Raw genomic sequence first — 16846 nt, forward strand, 5'->3', positions numbered from 1 at the left:
AAGGTGGGAGAAGGAGCTTACTACGTGAGTTCACACAGTTAATCAAGTGAAAAGCTTTGTGTCAGGACGAGTGTGAGAACGGATAAATAACCTTGGTGTCTGCAGTCTGAGCAAAGATGGGAGAAACAGGACTGCAGGCTTAAGATCAAAGGAAATGAGAAGTGGGATGGCCTCTTTCCGGTTCCCTAGGGCTGTCTGTTCTTATCCTAAGGTTATGAAAGATTTTTTGAGACTAGCTGAATAAACCAGTTCCTTCCTTGGGAAAATTTGTTTATGCTGTATCTGTTTTTAGACCTTGTAAAAGTTGGTGAACTTCGTTCTTCCTCATTAGCTTAAATTCTTCCACACTCAGCAAATATCAACAGGAAAGGGTTTTTGTCAGTGATAACAATGAAAGCTGGGAGCTCACCTAGGGCCTTAATAAGCTGGCTGCACTGACAGAGGGAAAGACAGAGACACAATCTCTCGCTCATGTTTATAGAATAACAGGGTTGAAAGGATAGGAAACGATACTGAAATCTAGGTAAATTTATTCTGACAATGACAACAGCATTGTCTCTGACAGAACTCATACCCACCTAAAGATTCATTTTGGAACTGTCAAAGCTTTCAAGCAGAAAATTATTCTCAGTGGTTGAAACTCGGTTAAACAAATTTCACTGTGCAAGGAAAAACAAAGTTAACTTTTGGAAGTGTGCTGGGGAAGAAATCTCGGTCAGGAAACTAGAAAATATGTCAGCTAGATAGGAAGTGCCTTCCTCATGCCAGGGTCTCAGGAAAACACATGAGGTTCAGCAGGGTGCAGGATGGGAGGGGGTGACCTGGACCCACGCTGGAGAATTGGCTATGCATATTCTGAACAGGACGAAGAAGCAGAGCCAGCAGTGGTACCAACTGAATCTGCCTTGGGCAAAATGTTGGGTAGTTTGGACCAGTGACCCAAGCTGTGGCAATTTAAGCAACAAAATAAATAATGACAATACTGGATACCCATATAATAAAACAAGTATCCAAAATCCCCTGCTGACATAAATACATAATTAGTAAACAAAGAACAGGGATGGTGACAGAAGAGACATATCTTTCTTAAACTAGAATGCATATTAATAAATATAGAAGGAACAAGAAAAATAGAAAATCTTCATTAAGCAAACATTATAGTATTAACTGTTATAGGCAAGAATTAGTCATATATCATCAAATTAGTGGGTAAATTATGAATAGGAAAGTTCTAGTACCTTTACTAAACAGGTATAGTATCTTTAGAAACAGGTCAAAGGCATGTATTACTTACAAGTGGACAAACAGTATTTTTTACTGAGGAGAAACCCACTTTAACCAAGGGACCAAATTTAACATTAATAATCAGACACATGGACATCTTGTTCCCCGACATGATGCACTGAAGACAGGCACACTATCATTTCTGTGGTATTTTAGCCCAAAATATGTAATCTCACTCTAATCATGAGAAAACATCAGTGAACCCAAAGTGAGAGATGGTCTAAATAATTGTTCTAAATTTTTCACATGTGTCAAGGTCATAAAAGGCAAAAACAGACTGGGGAACTGTCACCAGGTCAAGGAGACTAAGGAGGCGTGTACATTAGATCCATGCGGGATTCCAGACTGGATCCTGTTTCAGAAAAGAACATTACTGGGGACTAGGAAGTACAAATAGGCATATGGATTAATTAAGAACACCGAACCCATGTTCATTTGCTGTTTTTGATAGTCATACTATGGTTTAGGTTAGATACTCACACCAGACAAAGCTGAGTTAATGAGTATTTTTGCAACTATTCTGTAAGTCTAAAATTATCACAAAACAAAAAGTTAAAAATGAAATGGAGTTAGCTTGGCCTCATATATGGTAGCCAACCAGGACCAATTTGGGTGCACAGATTACTCAGGTGAGACCTAAGACCCTGTCTCACCTGAGAAATAAAGAAGGACATGAATAGAAACATACAGTGGACAGGAGACATGAAAGGCAGTTCTAGTGCAATGAGAGCCTGCGTTGGGCTGCTTTCATCGGCCAAGCATGCCAGAATTCTATTTCTTTGTGTGTCATTCATCTGCCCTCCAAGGTACTGAGGAGAGAGTCAGGAAAGGGTATAGCAATGTAAACCTCAACTGTTCTTGCAATCAGCGGACAATACTCCCAGAACAATAGTCTCACCCTGGCGCCCCAGATTTCTGTTGCCCATCCTATCTACAGTCTCACAGTCAATAGTAGTAATAGCCTCTAACAATGAAAAGGACTCAGCATACAACCTGCAGAGAAGACATAGTAGAGGGCATCTGGGAGGCTATGACAGTGTGTTCAGGGAGAAATGATCCTAAAAGGAAAGATAAGTAGGTGGCTGAACTGGGGAGAAAAAGAGCAAGCCAGCTGGACACCTTGGGCTTTGCAGGAGAAAACCAGGTCTCCCAATCAGTCCTGCAGGCTTAATGAGTGACAGGATGGCCTTCCTCAATAAACTCTTCACTAGAATTTTCAAAACCTAAACAAATATCTCAAACAATGATTTTTTTTGCCCAACCAAAGAATGTCATGTCCATAAAAGTAAATTTTTAATCAAATCCTTTTCCCAGACAGAATTCTGAAAAACCTTAAAACACAAAGAAAAAGAAATCAGATGCTTATCTGAATATTATCCATATGATCATGAAAGGTAATTCTTATACATTGTATTAGCATTCATCTCTTGCCAGATATTTAAATAATTGTGGAGAGACGTGTCAAGAGAAGAGTAATTATACAAAGCTTTATGAAAGGAGATACAAAGCTTTATGCTCCAGATATAGCTTTATGCTCCAAATGTAGCTTTCAGCTTAAAAACCCAGGCTGTTTAGCCTAACCCCAAATAGTTCTGGAACGGTTGTATAATACCAGATCTCAACTAACTCTAATAACTGCTTTGTAACCCTTGGAATGATGCTTGAAGCAACACATGATCTTATTTTGAAGACAAGTTTACCACTACACAATGACGCTGGTCCATACATACCTCCCACTGCATTACAGCGAGATGTCATTTCCCAGAGCACCAGAGCCATGGAGTAGACATCGGTCTGCTTGAAGGACTCAACGTTCTCCAAATTCATCCTGGATTCTAGGACTTCTGGAGCCATGTATCTTGCAGTTCCCACCTACAGCAAAAACAGACAGTGAGGCCCATCATTTAATTCCAGTTGCATTTTAATTTTCACAATATAGCTGATGTTGGTCCATGACATGTGCAGAGGATCTTTAAAAAAAATCACAGTCCTCTTTTAAATAGTGAGAAATGCACAGAAAGGTACAGATAGATGATTATTTTTAAAAATAGATGTTCTCTCCCTGAAAACTCTCTAAAGACTATAAACAAAGCATGCCAAAATAAGGAAGTGCCAAACCCCAGACTGCCTTATCTAACCCCATGACTTATGTCATCACATTTTTCAATAACATCCTTACAGATAACCTGGGAGACAATATTTGTGGTATTTTAAATGTTTATTTTTGCTTTTCAAAAATTAAATATTTTTTAATTCCTGAAGCCCCAAGACTTACGGTAAAAATAATAATTGCTATCAGTTTTGATCACTTCAGGACTGATTCTTAATCTTTGTTTATCCCATGGCACATTCCATTGTGCAAAAGATATAATATAATTGCATAATATCTCTACTAAATTAAATTGTATAAAAGTATTTCCACAGTAAAAGACCAAATCTGGATCACTTTATCATTTTGACGTGTGGGCCGTGTAGTTTTATTTTGACGTTTAGGTCTGTGCTAATCTCTCTGACTGATAATATGCAAACATGAGATCCATATGAAAAAGGAAAAAAACATGTTCCAGGGAATGGGTCACTTAAATATTTAGTATTGTAGTATGTATTGACTGACTAAATAACAATCAAGTCCTCCCTTCCCAAGGATCTAGGGAAGCCACGTGAGTTGATATCACGCCAAGGAATGCTTCTTCTTGGCATGTATTAGAAAAAATTTTTCTTCTCAAGAGGTCAGTGCATGGCTCATTATCCTGGTATTAGTCTGTCCGCGTTTCGACATGTTTACCTCAACACTGTGTGTGCTGCCATGGGCACAGGGCTGACTGAGCAGTAACTGAATGCTTCAAAGTGGGTGCTGCCACCTGGCTCAAGAAGACAGTGCCGGCAGGGCATGGTGGCTCACGCCTGTAATCCCAGCACTTTGGGAGGCCAAGGCGGGAGGATCACGAGGTCAAGAGATCAAGAGCATCCTGGCCAACATGGTGAAACCCCATCTCTACTAAAAATACAAAAATTAGCTGGGTGTGGTGGTGTGCACCTGTAGTCCCAGCTACTCAGGAGACTGAGGCAGGAGAATTCCTTGAACCTGGGAGGTGGAGGTTGCAGTGAGTTGAGATTGTGCCACTGCACTCCAGCCTGGCGCCTGGATACAGAGTGAGACTGTCTCAAAAAAAAAAAAAGAAGACAGTGCCACTCTCCATGGACCCCACTGTGTGAAAACGCTGGGCCCGTCACTTATAAGGGATGTTGTGGTGATTTCTCGTCACCTTCTGATAGTTTCTGAGCCAAAAACGTTTCCATTTTAATCTGTGAGAGTACTTCACGGGTGCAAGTGCTCACTCAGTCAACAAGTACTTATTTTACCTTCATTGTTCGAGGCATTGTGCTAGATATCTTGGGTGACCATGTGGATGTAGATTTGGACTTCAGGGAGACTGCCTTCCACGATGCTATTAATACAGAGAAACCAACACAGCTATGGCTAGTACAGCGTAGAAAGGACTGAGTATAACCATAACAGAGGCAAAAAACAGGGGTAAAGTACTAACAGTGCTTGAAGCAAACAGAAAACATTTGCTGGAAGAGAAATGAGGATGGATCCAGGAGGGAAAATGTGCTCAATTGGAAGGGATTTGAAGACGGGAGGAGAAATGCTGTCCATTAGCAAAAATGCTCAGGCAGGAGAGAGCAGAGCAGGCTCAAGGCAGACTCCATACTTTGGCTAAATTCCCTAGACCAGTGTCCAGAGGACGGGGCTGTTTGAGATAAGAGCCAGGAGACAGGGATCAAGAGGTAGGGTGAGGCCAGGCACAAGGTAAAGGGATTCAGCATTAGCTCTAACTTACCTGCCCACTGTTAGCCAGGTCATCCACAGACAGAGCAGGGTCCAGTCGCAGGGAAAGCCCAAAGTCACACAGGCAGCAGGTCAGGTCGTTCTTCACGAGGATATTGGAGCTCTTGAGGTCCCTGTGCACGATGGGCACCTTGGGCCTCCCGCAGGGGGTGTGATCACTGTGGAGGTGAGCAATGCCCCGGGCGAGGGAGCTGCCCAGCTTGCTCAGGTCCTCCCAGCTGATGATATGCCGCGTCAGGTACTCCTGTAGGTTGCCCTTGGCGTGGAAGGCAGTGATCAGCCAGTACTGTTTCCCCAACTCCGTCTTCCGCTCCTCGGCCGTCAGGAACTGGAGTATGTTCTCATGCTTCAGGTTGACGTCTGAGAAGATGTCCTTCTCCGTCTTCCAAGAGGCATATTCCTCATAGGGAAAGATCTTTACTGCCACTGTCTCAAACTGCTCTGAAGTGTTCTGCTTCAGCTTGGCCTTATAGACCTCAGCAAAGCGACCTTTCCCCACCAGAGTGTCCAGCTCAATGGGCAGCAGCTCCGTGTTGTGGTTGATGTTGTTGGCGCAGGTGGAGCTGATGTCGGAGCGGTCGTCTTCCAGGATGATGGCACAGTGCTCGCTGCTGAACTCCATGAGCTTCCGTGGCTTGGTGGTTTCCCAGGATGAACTCAGCTTCTGCTGCCGGTTCACGCGGTAGCAGTAGAAGATGATGATGACAGATATGGCGATTGCCAGTGGTGGCAGGAGGCTGACGCCTGTCACTTGAAATATGACTAGCAGCAAGTCAGGATTGCTGGTATTATAGTCTGATGTGGAAACAAAACAAGGAGAGAAGGAGCTGGATGTAGTAGGTATTATCGGGAAGTGGGTTCATGCCCGCACATCTACAGATTTTAACATCTGCACAGTTTTATAGATAATATATTGTTAATTTTTATCTCAGAGATGTCAGTGCACACTCATTCCGTCTTCTCTGCCTCTGGCCATCTATTTGACATCTCCTACTCTTCCTTCAAACTTCAGCTTATATGTCACTCCTCAAGGGAGGCCTAGAAAAACTTGGAAAATTATCTTATTTTATACATTTTCATAGCACCCTATACTTTTCCTAGGTAACCATTCAGTACAACTTAAACTCAAATGAACTATGACTCCACCTCCTGATTTCACATCTGTCTTTCCCTACTCTCATCATCCCCCATGGATGCGGAACTCCATGCTGGCAGGGACCATGTCTTCTTCGATACCGTAGACTGCACTTAGCACACAGCAGGTCCTCAATAGTGCCGAATAAAAAGACAAAGCATTCACTGAGTGTTATCTAAAACTCAAGGCACTGGGAATATGGAAAAAAATGACATAGCTTCTGAATAAAAAGATGAAACATTCACTGAGTGTTACCTAAACTCAATGGCATGGGAATCTGGAAAAAAAATGACACAGCTTCTGCCTTCGAAAAACTTGCATGTACGATATCTGGTAAAAACACAGGGAGTGCCACAGTTTCCACCATGGTCTTTGCTCTTTTTTAAGCTCCAACTTGTTCTGCTCTGATCAGCACTCAGGCGACCCTGAAACAACAGCTCTGGGCCTATGGGTGAAAAGGGGAGGAGTCCGTGGAAAGGATGTCTTTCGGCAGTGATGTTACATCTAGCCAACATTCCTCTTTTCAGTGTGCATGCAAATTGTAGTTTCATAGAATAATAGTAACAATGAAAACATTGCCACAAAGGTAAGATGAGTTAAAAATGGAAATGCTGCAGTTTTATGACTTGGAATACTGATGCAGGCCCCTGTGGGCTGATGAGGAGAGTCCTTAGCACCAGATATCTAACTATAATAGCTTGTACATCAAGCTTTGGTTCATGTGCTGGCCTTGTTGGAGCTGGTGAAATAGTTTTCCCTCTTTGGAAGAAGGACATGAATAGAAACATACAGTGAGCAGGAGACAGCAAAAGGCAGCTCTAGTTCAATGAGAGCTTGTGCTGGGCTGCTTTCATTGGGCAAACATGCCAGAATTCTATTGCTTTATGTGTCATCCAAAGTACCCATTAATGAGGAGGCCTCATGCTCAGATGCTAGAATCATTCATCAAATATATCACTACTGAGTGTCTATGATGAGCATGGCACTGCCCTCAAAGAGTACTCAGTAGAGGACTTAGTGGATATATACAAATGACCAATATATGGCATCTGGGATAGGGCTAAATGTATGGTGCAATCTGTATACTAGAGGAATGTGGAAAAGCTTAGAGAAACGCGGAAGGCACAGTAGCAAAATCTGCCTTTAAGTTGGTCTCTGAAGAATGGGAGAAGTCAGTGATGAGTGGAAATAGTGCTCTGTTAAGGAGAAAGAATATATGATCTATCTAAGGAAGAGCAATTCTCCCATACTCACCACTCTGCACCTGGGGAGTAGAAAGGAAAAAAAATGGGTGGGTGGTATGGAACTGAATTCCTTGTCAAAGAATGATTTTTTGATTATTCAATTGTCAGTTTTTACCTACTGTAGGTGTTTGAATAGAAAAAAAAAAAGGTGATAAGAATATGGTCCAGGTGGAATGAGGTTTACCATATTCTCTCAAAGGGAATCCATTACCTAAACAATATTGATAAAGAAGTTAAGACGAAATTACTTGGGCAGATAATAAGAGCATGGGAGTCCTCAGTAAGGCTTTTCTTTGTAATAAAAGCAGCCCCAAATCATTTTCTAACAAAGAGCAACCTGTAAAGTCGCGCTGCAGACATAGACAGGCAAGCTGGGAGCTTGTACTGGTGAATGCCGGCAGGAACTAAGGACTAGACATGTTCAAGATGGTGGCTCCATCTTCCCTTCTCTTTGTCAGCCATGTGTACGGTAAAGAGCGGATAAAATGGCACCGATCAACTGGAAGGCCTATTTGCATAATAAAATTAGGGTGGGGTGACCAGCCTTCTCCACATACTATGTAAACATCATACCTGATCGAACCAATCTGTCAGCCCTATGCAAATCAGACACTGCCTCCTCAAACCGGACCATAACATCCAGCGTATTCACCACGAGTCCGTCCTTTCCACTCACTGGAGACTCCTTTCTCTATAGAGAGTTGTTTCTCTTTCTCTTCTCTTCTGCCTTTTAAACCTATGCTCCTAAACTCCTCGTGTGTGTTCACATCCTAAATTTTCATGGGTCATGATGATGAACCCCAGGTTATATACCCCAGACAACATAGCTCTTTCAGCATCTGATACTTTGATTTAACAAAACACAGTGAGAAATGATGCTAGTACATATCAATTTTTAAGATTTAAGTCTAATATGATTACTTGTTCTTAAGTCTAAGTGGAAATGCCAACTTCCACTGACTGTATATTCTAGATGAAAAACTTGGGTCTAATAACTAGAATAGCAACCCCAAGATATCAGAATTCCAGCAAGAGAATTCCAAGATAAAAAAAAAATCATTTGTTTGAAAAGCCACATGAATGCATTTTTAAAATATAGGGAAAGTGAGAAAATTTGGTGATTGACCCTTAAAAACATAAATTCTTACTCTGGGAGGCTAGGATTGGGACAAAGAACAGGCAAGAGTAGGGCAGAAATGGGGTAGGATAAAGCAATTGCAGAACGATTTGAATGCAAAAGAAAAAAGACGTTCTTGTGGAGATGTATGGACTGTCCCTGTTGTCCAGCAAAGCATAAACTTGGAGAATAAAATTAAGGGGGCAGATAAACTAATGTTCAAACAGCCAATTGAGCAGTTGGCATTTCCACTTAGACTTATCACTTCCACAATGCTCCCTCCCTGAAACTCTGCCTCTATTATCTGAGGTATCCAATGCATGTGTTAGCTTGAAGTACCCACTTGTCTCCATTCTCTGTGTCTGTAACTGCATGGAATGCTTATAATCATAAATCCAGTTGATTATCTGATTGCTTCTCTCCCGACAAAGCAGGGTAGTGGCCATCTATTCTGATTACCAAGATATACCGAGCACCTGGGGCAGAATGGGGCCATTTATGGTGTTCAACAAACGTTTGTTTTAGAAGCTTAATGATTACTTATGTGAAATAACATTTCTTCAATTTTTTATATTTTATAGCAGAGTTTGGCAAATTATGGCTCAAGAGCCCATGGCCTGCTTTTGTACAGTCCTATGACCTAAGAATGATTTTTTTCCCCCATTTTTAAACAGTTGCTTAAAAAATAATAAAACTAAGAGGTTCATGCAACAGAGACCTTATCCAGCCCAGAAAGTCTAAAATATTTACTATCTGGCCCTTCAGAGAAAAACTTGCTGACCCCTGTCCTAGAGGTGTTATTATTATAACCTCATTGGCGGAATCTGGATTGGCCAAATGTGAATATGTAGTCAATTTTTTTTTCACATATATGAAAATGAAATTCAAAAAAATTTAAATATTAAGTACATAATTACTTAGATGTGTCCTTAATTCACTAAAACATCCAAATGAAATGTTGATTCGTCATGGATAATTTTATTTTATAATTCCTATCTATAAAAACAGTCTTGTTTGCTAATTTCAATTCCTTTTTAGCCTAAAGGAAACACAAGAACAGAAATCCCCTTATGTGCAGCACCGACTGAAGAAGATTCTAGAAATCCCCAGTTCAATGTCAGAAACCAAAGTTTTACTTTCTCCTAAAATTTCCTGTGATTTCTTTAGAAAACTTGCACTTAATAAATTTGGAGGGGGAGGAATTCTTGAATAACATCTATCAATCTCGAAACTTCAAAGAGGTGGTGAAAAACTCTAACAATAGCAACCAAGGCTGGAAGGAAGCTTTGAGATGTGGCTTTATCTAAACAGGAGCCGCCCACACCTTCTGGCAGTATTAACCCTTGGGCTGCTACTAGAAAAACCAACAGCCGTAGGTGTAGGTACAAGCCAGCATCTCTTTTACTGGGAGACCAATAGGAAATGTTTCTTTTCATCAGCCGCCAATTACAGAGAAACTCATAAATAGAACACTTACTAAGTTCCTGGCTGTGTGCTAAGGATTTTATAGAATATTTAAATTTAATTGACAGGAAAACCCTATGAGGTAGAAACTGCTATTATTATAAACCCCATTTTACAGATAGGGAAGCTAAGTAATTTTCCAAGATGATAAATTTAGGCAACAGCAAAGCTGGTATTTAAAATGAGCACTGCCTGATTGGAGAGACTTCTGATCTCCAGCCCATGCCTGACTTCTAAACTTCATATTGGTGAGAACCAACTAAGAATGACAATGACTTTAGGCTAGGTGTGATGGCTCACACTGTAATCCTAGCACTTTGGCAGGAGGATCACTTGAGCCCAGGAGTTTGAGACCGTCCTGGGCAACATAGTGAGGCTGTCTCTAGACAAACTAAAAATAAATAAAATAAAAAATATTAGGCAGGCACTGTGGTGCCTCCTGTAGTCCTAGCTACGAGGGAGGCTGAGGCAGGATTACTTAAGGTAGGAGCTCAAGGCTGCAGCATACTATGATCCTGCCATTGCATTACAGCCTGGGTAACAGAGCAAGACCCACTTTAAAAAAAAAAGAATGACTTTATATAACCACCCAATTTGATAAAGTGTTTGTCTTTAGTGTAGCCTGGACCAAGTGATTTTATAGCCATCCACCAAGTGACATTGGCAATTCTTGTATAATGTGTGTAAAGGAGTAAATTTTGGGTTTAGAGATTATTTTCCTTTGTTCTGAACTAAGAACCACACTTTAGTAGTGTCTCTATAAATATGCATCTTTTTCCTGCCAGAAAATAAAGTTTCATGTGAAGGAAAATCTTAAAACCTTTATCTTTTCTCAGAACCTATTCTCAGGGCCTAGACCTTAGCAGGGCTCAAAACATAACTGTTGCACTATTGGGACCCTCCATACTAGATACAGCTCTGAAAGGCATTAAAAACAATGGTGGAATTTCTCCAAGGCCCATCAAAAAATTAGGCTATAATCGTAAATATTTTTAGCCTGGCCTCGATAGAGTTCAGTGGGTCTGTGAATTTGAATGGGCAAAAATTGCATCTTTTTTATTTTCTCTAACCTTTAATTGAAAATTAATACTTCCTAGTATCAGCTGGACCTATGATTTTGTTGCTGCAGATGTCTCAGCATGTGACTGACACTCATCACTTAGACATTTCAATTGTTTAGATCTGCTGTTATTGTTATTTAAAGCATTACTATAGAAACACATATTACTGTAACACAAATTCATTTTTAAGATATGTGATCAATGTATTTCAATGTAATTGATTTTCTTTGAAATACTCCGTGCTCTATTTTATGCATTTAAAACACATCATTGTGAGAAGAAGTCCACAGGCTTCCTTACTTCAATAAGTCCATGGCACATACACACAAAAAGGGAAGTTCCCCTGGCAGAGTGAAGGCATTTGGGCTCTAGTCTCTTCTCCAGGACTTCCTAGAGCAGAGACTGTGAGATTGATGGGTTTCTCTGGAAGCTGGTAACTAGAGCCAGTGGTAGATCTGCCCGGCTTGATTTGTTGTGCTGTACATGGACAACTCCGGATGCTGTCAGAGCTTCTGTGGAATGGGAAGGGAGCTCTGCAGTGGAGAATGAGGAGAAGCCCTCCTTCGAAATCTTCTAACAGTAAGAAAGATAACTCATATACACTGAGCAGTTTATTTTGTAAACATGATCTCACTTTATTTCTCCAACAACCCTATGTAGGAGTCAGATTCTCTTACCTCCATTTTACAGAGGAGGATTCTGAGTCTTGGTTGCATCTACATTTTTGTCTGCTTGGTAAATACGTATTCTTCCTAAGTAAAAGTTGTTTCTAGTAAGCACTCAATAAATGAATGCTGTCCTTTTAATGTTATAATTAACATAATGACTTGAGACAGGAAGTTCTTCCTTCCCCTCAGCTATCTCTCTTTAGCACAGTTTCCTTCTTTGAATTTCAGCCAGTTGCATCTACACTCTTGCTTTAGGTGAACATGCTGGCATATGAACATCCTTGTGGTTACAGCTTCACTGCCAACTTCACAAGTATCTCTCTTGGGATCTGATGCCCATTCGTGTACTAATACACGAAGGTATGTGAAAAACTATCATCCATGTCCCTTTCTATTGCTCAGATAAATTAGTATCCCAGTAAATTTTCGCCCTCAACTCCTTTATTGAGTGGAGGAATTGCCAACCTACTTCAAATATTAAAGTAGGAGCCTGTCTCCCAGATTCGGCTATGTTGATTTGTTTTTCATCAAGACACATTAACTGATCCACATAGGATTTTATTTACCAAGTTGGCCTTAATTGAATGTTTTTATTTTTTGATCCAAGTGACTTTTATTTAAAAGTGAATTTAGGGAGGTTCAGTTTTAAGTTCCTTTTAGAAACTAATGTCGGCATAACAAAGGACTTAAAAGAGGCTGGGAGAATGTGTATGTGCACATGCGTGTGTGCATGTGTGTGTGTGCACATGCATATTCAAGTGGTAAGACAAATTGTTTACTTTCCAATCACTCCAAAGGAAAGTATATCACAGGGTTTCCCCTTGAGGTTTTCTGCCAGTTTGTATTTTTTTATGGCATACTAACATTTATCTTCGGAAGACAGAAAAAAAAAAAGAATTTGACATTTGTCTTTAAAAAAATATTTATGTATCAAGACTCTGACATTTGCAAATGGCTCCTTATCTGCAACTATGTCTGGCCTCTATTTGTGACCAAAGTGGTTGGATATTTTCAGAATTATTAAATGTATCTCTGGGTTCATTGTTAAGGAGACAGCTTGGTAGTACAGAAAGAACAAAAGCTTTGAAGTCACTCTGATGATTTAAATAAAATAGGGGGCAGACATGGTGGCTCACACCTGTAATCCCAGCACTTTGTGAGGCTGAGGTGGGAGGATCACTTGAGCCCAGGAGTTTGAGACCAGCCTGGGCCATACAGTGAGACCCTGTGTGTATAAAAATAAAAAAGTAGCTGGATGTCGTGGTATGGGCATGTAATCCGAGCTACTTAAGAGGCTGAGGCAGGAGGATCACTTGAGCCCAGGAGTTCAAGACTGCAGTGAGCTATGACGCCAGTCTATTTTAGCCTGGGCAACAGAATGAGACCCTGTCTCCAAAAGTTAGTTCTCTCTCCCTCTTTCCTTTATCCTAAGAATATTTAAAATAATACATATACTTAGCCCAAGAGCACAGGATAGCCTTCATAAATTATTATTCCGATTTCTCTCTTGTGAAAAAGAATTCATTCCAAAATAAAACACAGATATAGAAAAGTGCATAAAACAAGTGTCTGGCTTAGTGAATTATTATAAGGTCAACACTCTTATAACCACTGGTTGGTCAGGTCAGAAAATATTTTTGCTAGCCACTTCAGAAGTCTGTTCTGAGAAACATCAACTTTCTTTTTCTCTCTCTCTCTCCGTATGTACACTCAGACATGGATAAACTCACATATATACATCTAAATATACATACATTACAGTCCATATTCAAATTTCTTCAAAGTTATGGGTCTGATGCTTAAATTCAGAATCCAGTCAAGGACAATACGTTAAATTTGATTGAAAAACACAGATTTTTAAACTGTAATGTGTGTGTGTGTGTGTGTGTGTGTGTGTATATATGTATTTGGATGTATATATGTGAGTGTATCTGTGTCTGAATGTCTGTACACACACACACATACACACAGAAAGAGAGAGAAAATTAATGTTTCTCAGAACAGACTTCTGGGGTGGCCAGTAAAAATATTTTCTGACCTGACCAGTGGTTACAAGAGTGTTGACCTTATAATAATTCACTAAGCCAGACACTTGTTTTATGCACTTTCTATATCTGTGTTTTGAATCAAATTTATTTCTGAGAAATCAGAAAATAATTTTGCTGGCCACCCCAGAACTGTTCATGTTCCCCAACTCAATCGGAGATCCCTACTTTCCTCTAAAAAGTAGTCACTATTCCTGACTTTTATAGTTATCATTTTCTTGAGTTTTTTTTTTGAGATGGAGTTTCGCTCTCGTTGCTCAGGCTGGAGTGCAATGGCACAATCTTGGCTCCCTGAAACCTTCACCTCCTGGATTCAAGCGCTTCTCCTACCTCAGCCTCCGGAGTAACTGAGATTACAGGCATGCGCCATCACGCCCGGCTAACTTTTTATTTTTAGTAGAGATGGGGTTTCTCTATTTTGGTCAGGCTGATATTGAACTCCTGACCTCAGGTGATCTGCCCATCTCAGCCTCCCAAAGTGCTGGGATTACAGGTGCGCCCAGCCCTTGAGTCTTTTTAAAACTGTTTTTATCATCCAAGTATGCATCTGTAGTCATCTTGCTACTAATATGACTGAATACAAATGGAAAACCCTGTTTTTTTGCAGAATTACTTTTCTTAAAAAACCTCCTACAATAAAAACACCGGTAGAATCTTTACAAAAATGTTTAAACTGAATTAATCAAACCATGAGACAAATCTAGAAAGTGCCTTTATAAAATAAATGGCCTGGCCTATTCAAATCAAAGTCAATGTCAGGAAAACCAAAAAACACAGTGTAGAGGCACAACAATCAAGTTTAATGTGTTGTCCTTGACTGGATTCTGAATTTAAACAACAGACCCGTAACTTTGAAGAAATTTGAATATGGACTGTAACGTATATTTAGATGTATATACGTGAGTGTATCTGTGTCTGAATGTCTGTATACACACACACAGTGAGAGACAGAAACCTAAGCACTCACATATATGATTCACATTGTAGAGTTCAAAGATGTCACCACCGTTTTCTGCATGTTAAAAAATTTTGTTGGCATGTTACAGAAAGAATAACTTAGTACCCTTGTTATTCTAAGTGCGCCCCCAGAAGCCAACAGCATCCCCTGGGAACTTACTGGAAATGCAGAGTCTTAGCTCTGTCTTCAACAAACAGAATCTGCATTTAAAAGTTCTCTTGGTGATTCATTTACATATTCAAGTTTCAGAGGTAAATTTTATTTTTGCTAAAGAGTTTAGCAAAAATAAAGTTTCTTGGTACTCTGCCATAGAGATGCTTTCCTCCTACAAAAAAATTCTTAGTGGAATTGTTTGCAAAGCTTTCGTACAACTGTATTCAGTACCAGCCAATGAGAAAATGGTCCATGAGAATTTTCTAGTCAATTAACTGGTGGAAGAATGTAGAATGAGATATGATTCTCCATCCGTCATCCCAGTAAAAGGCACACAATTTAGGCAAACAATAAAAAATCATTTTAATTAAACAACTGAAGGACAGTAAGCTCACTAGGAATGCAGGATTGAATTTAACTTCCAGCTATTGATAGTATTGTTTGACATTCTGGATACACTGAAAGAGTATTATTTCTTCAAATGATGGAAGAAGTCTTCTCTCCAATCAATGTGGTTGTTTTATTCCAACTGCACATATTTCAGAACAAAGCTATTCCCCACCTCTCCTATCCCAATGCACAGTCTCCTTTGTATTATTTCTTTTATCTCCCTTCCAGATGGAAAAGCCTTGCATGTATTCTAACCCAGTATGACAACCTCTTCTAGAATACCCATGGGAGGTAGAGGTAAAATCTCTACCTGAAAATGTTATGGTAGAAAGACACCACTCCTTTGTTATCATTCCATAATCAAATTCCAATATTTCTAGCTGCAGATATATTGAGATAAATTCTAAACATTGGGATATTTTTTAAATTTTTTTTTACATTAAGTCAAATGTAGCCTCTGTGTACTGCTATTATTGACCCTTCTACTGTTCTCTGAAGCCAAAGGCAACCAAATGTGTCCAGTTTCTATGGGATGAGAGCTCTTAAACTCCTGCTGGACATTAAATTCATGTCCCCTAAATCATTTCATTTTCAGGTTGAACAGCCATGTTTTCTTCAGTTACTTTTCAAGAGATATATTTATGAGACTCTAAAGTCTGACATATTTATCAGACCCTAAAGTCAGCCTGCCCAGCATATAGCACCCAATAAATGCCAGGACCTTTTTTCGAAGGGTAAAGTGATCTGTTCTCTGAAACCACGCTTGCTATTTAATATTCTTCATCATGTGTTTTGCTAGACACAGATACAATACTTGGAATGTAATCTGTATAGCAAAGATTACAGGAGACTCTCACCTCCTTTCCAGTGAGTGAAGTTTAAGGCTCTTGATGGTTTGTTCTTTTGGTTTTGTTTTGATTCTTTTAGCCAGATCATCCTGATTTCAAAATGACCTTAACTCATCTCTAAGCCCTGGGGTCTTTATCACAAGAGCAGATGCCCAGCCAGTGTTTTGATAAGTGCCCCTTTGCAATTGATTGTTTGAACCTATGTGTCTGATTTTACGTCTACCTGTCCAGTTTTGGAAAACTGGTCATTTCAGGCCATTAAAACCCTGATTCAGCCTTTACTGTTGGGCACCCCTTCCATTGTGCTTTCAGCCTTCATGTTCCTCCTTAGGATATAGATTCTTGCTACTTCTCTTGCTCTGACTTTAAAAGGAGGGGAAGCAACATTAGGAGGGTGCCTACAAGGTACCAGGCTTTGTCCAGGAAATGATGACACATCTGTCCCTCCACAGACAGAGCTTCATACCTGATACATGTTCTTTGGCGCAAGATTTTGTTTTTCATTTTCCTTTCGGTGTTATTACAGTCTTCTGACTACTAAAAGCTGAGGTTTTGTTAGGATCCCCACACCTGCCCGGATTCTATAATTCGTTTTCTGGCTGCCTGTCTGAACTATACCTTGTACT

At 40.1% G+C, this 16846-nt stretch overlaps 1 protein-coding gene across 4 annotated transcripts in view; it reads right to left on the bottom strand.

Moving 5' to 3' along the window:
- TGFBR2 (transforming growth factor beta receptor 2) overlaps window positions 1-16846 on the bottom strand; it is an 86395-nt gene that overhangs the window by 16120 nt on the left and 53429 nt on the right. For 2 of the 4 annotated variants that reach the window (XM_064378590.1, XM_064378589.1), the window contains 3 exons: window positions 16338-16443; window positions 5130-5934; window positions 3015-3156 (listed from right to left, as the gene is read on the bottom strand). In XM_064378590.1, coding sequence (XP_064234660.1) covers window positions 3015-3156; window positions 5130-5934; window positions 16338-16443 — 1053 coding nt within the window. The remainder of the gene's footprint in view (window positions 1-3014; window positions 3157-5129; window positions 5935-16337; window positions 16444-16846) is intronic. The other 2 variants (XM_021666435.2, XM_064378588.1) reach the window with 1 other exon arrangement.

The sequence above is a fragment of the Aotus nancymaae genome, unplaced genomic scaffold (assembly GCF_030222135.1).
Source record: "Aotus nancymaae isolate 86718 unplaced genomic scaffold, 86718_ANA_hifiasm-v0.15.2.pri h1tg000019l, whole genome shotgun sequence".
Taxonomy (NCBI): domain Eukaryota; kingdom Metazoa; phylum Chordata; class Mammalia; order Primates; family Aotidae; genus Aotus; species Aotus nancymaae.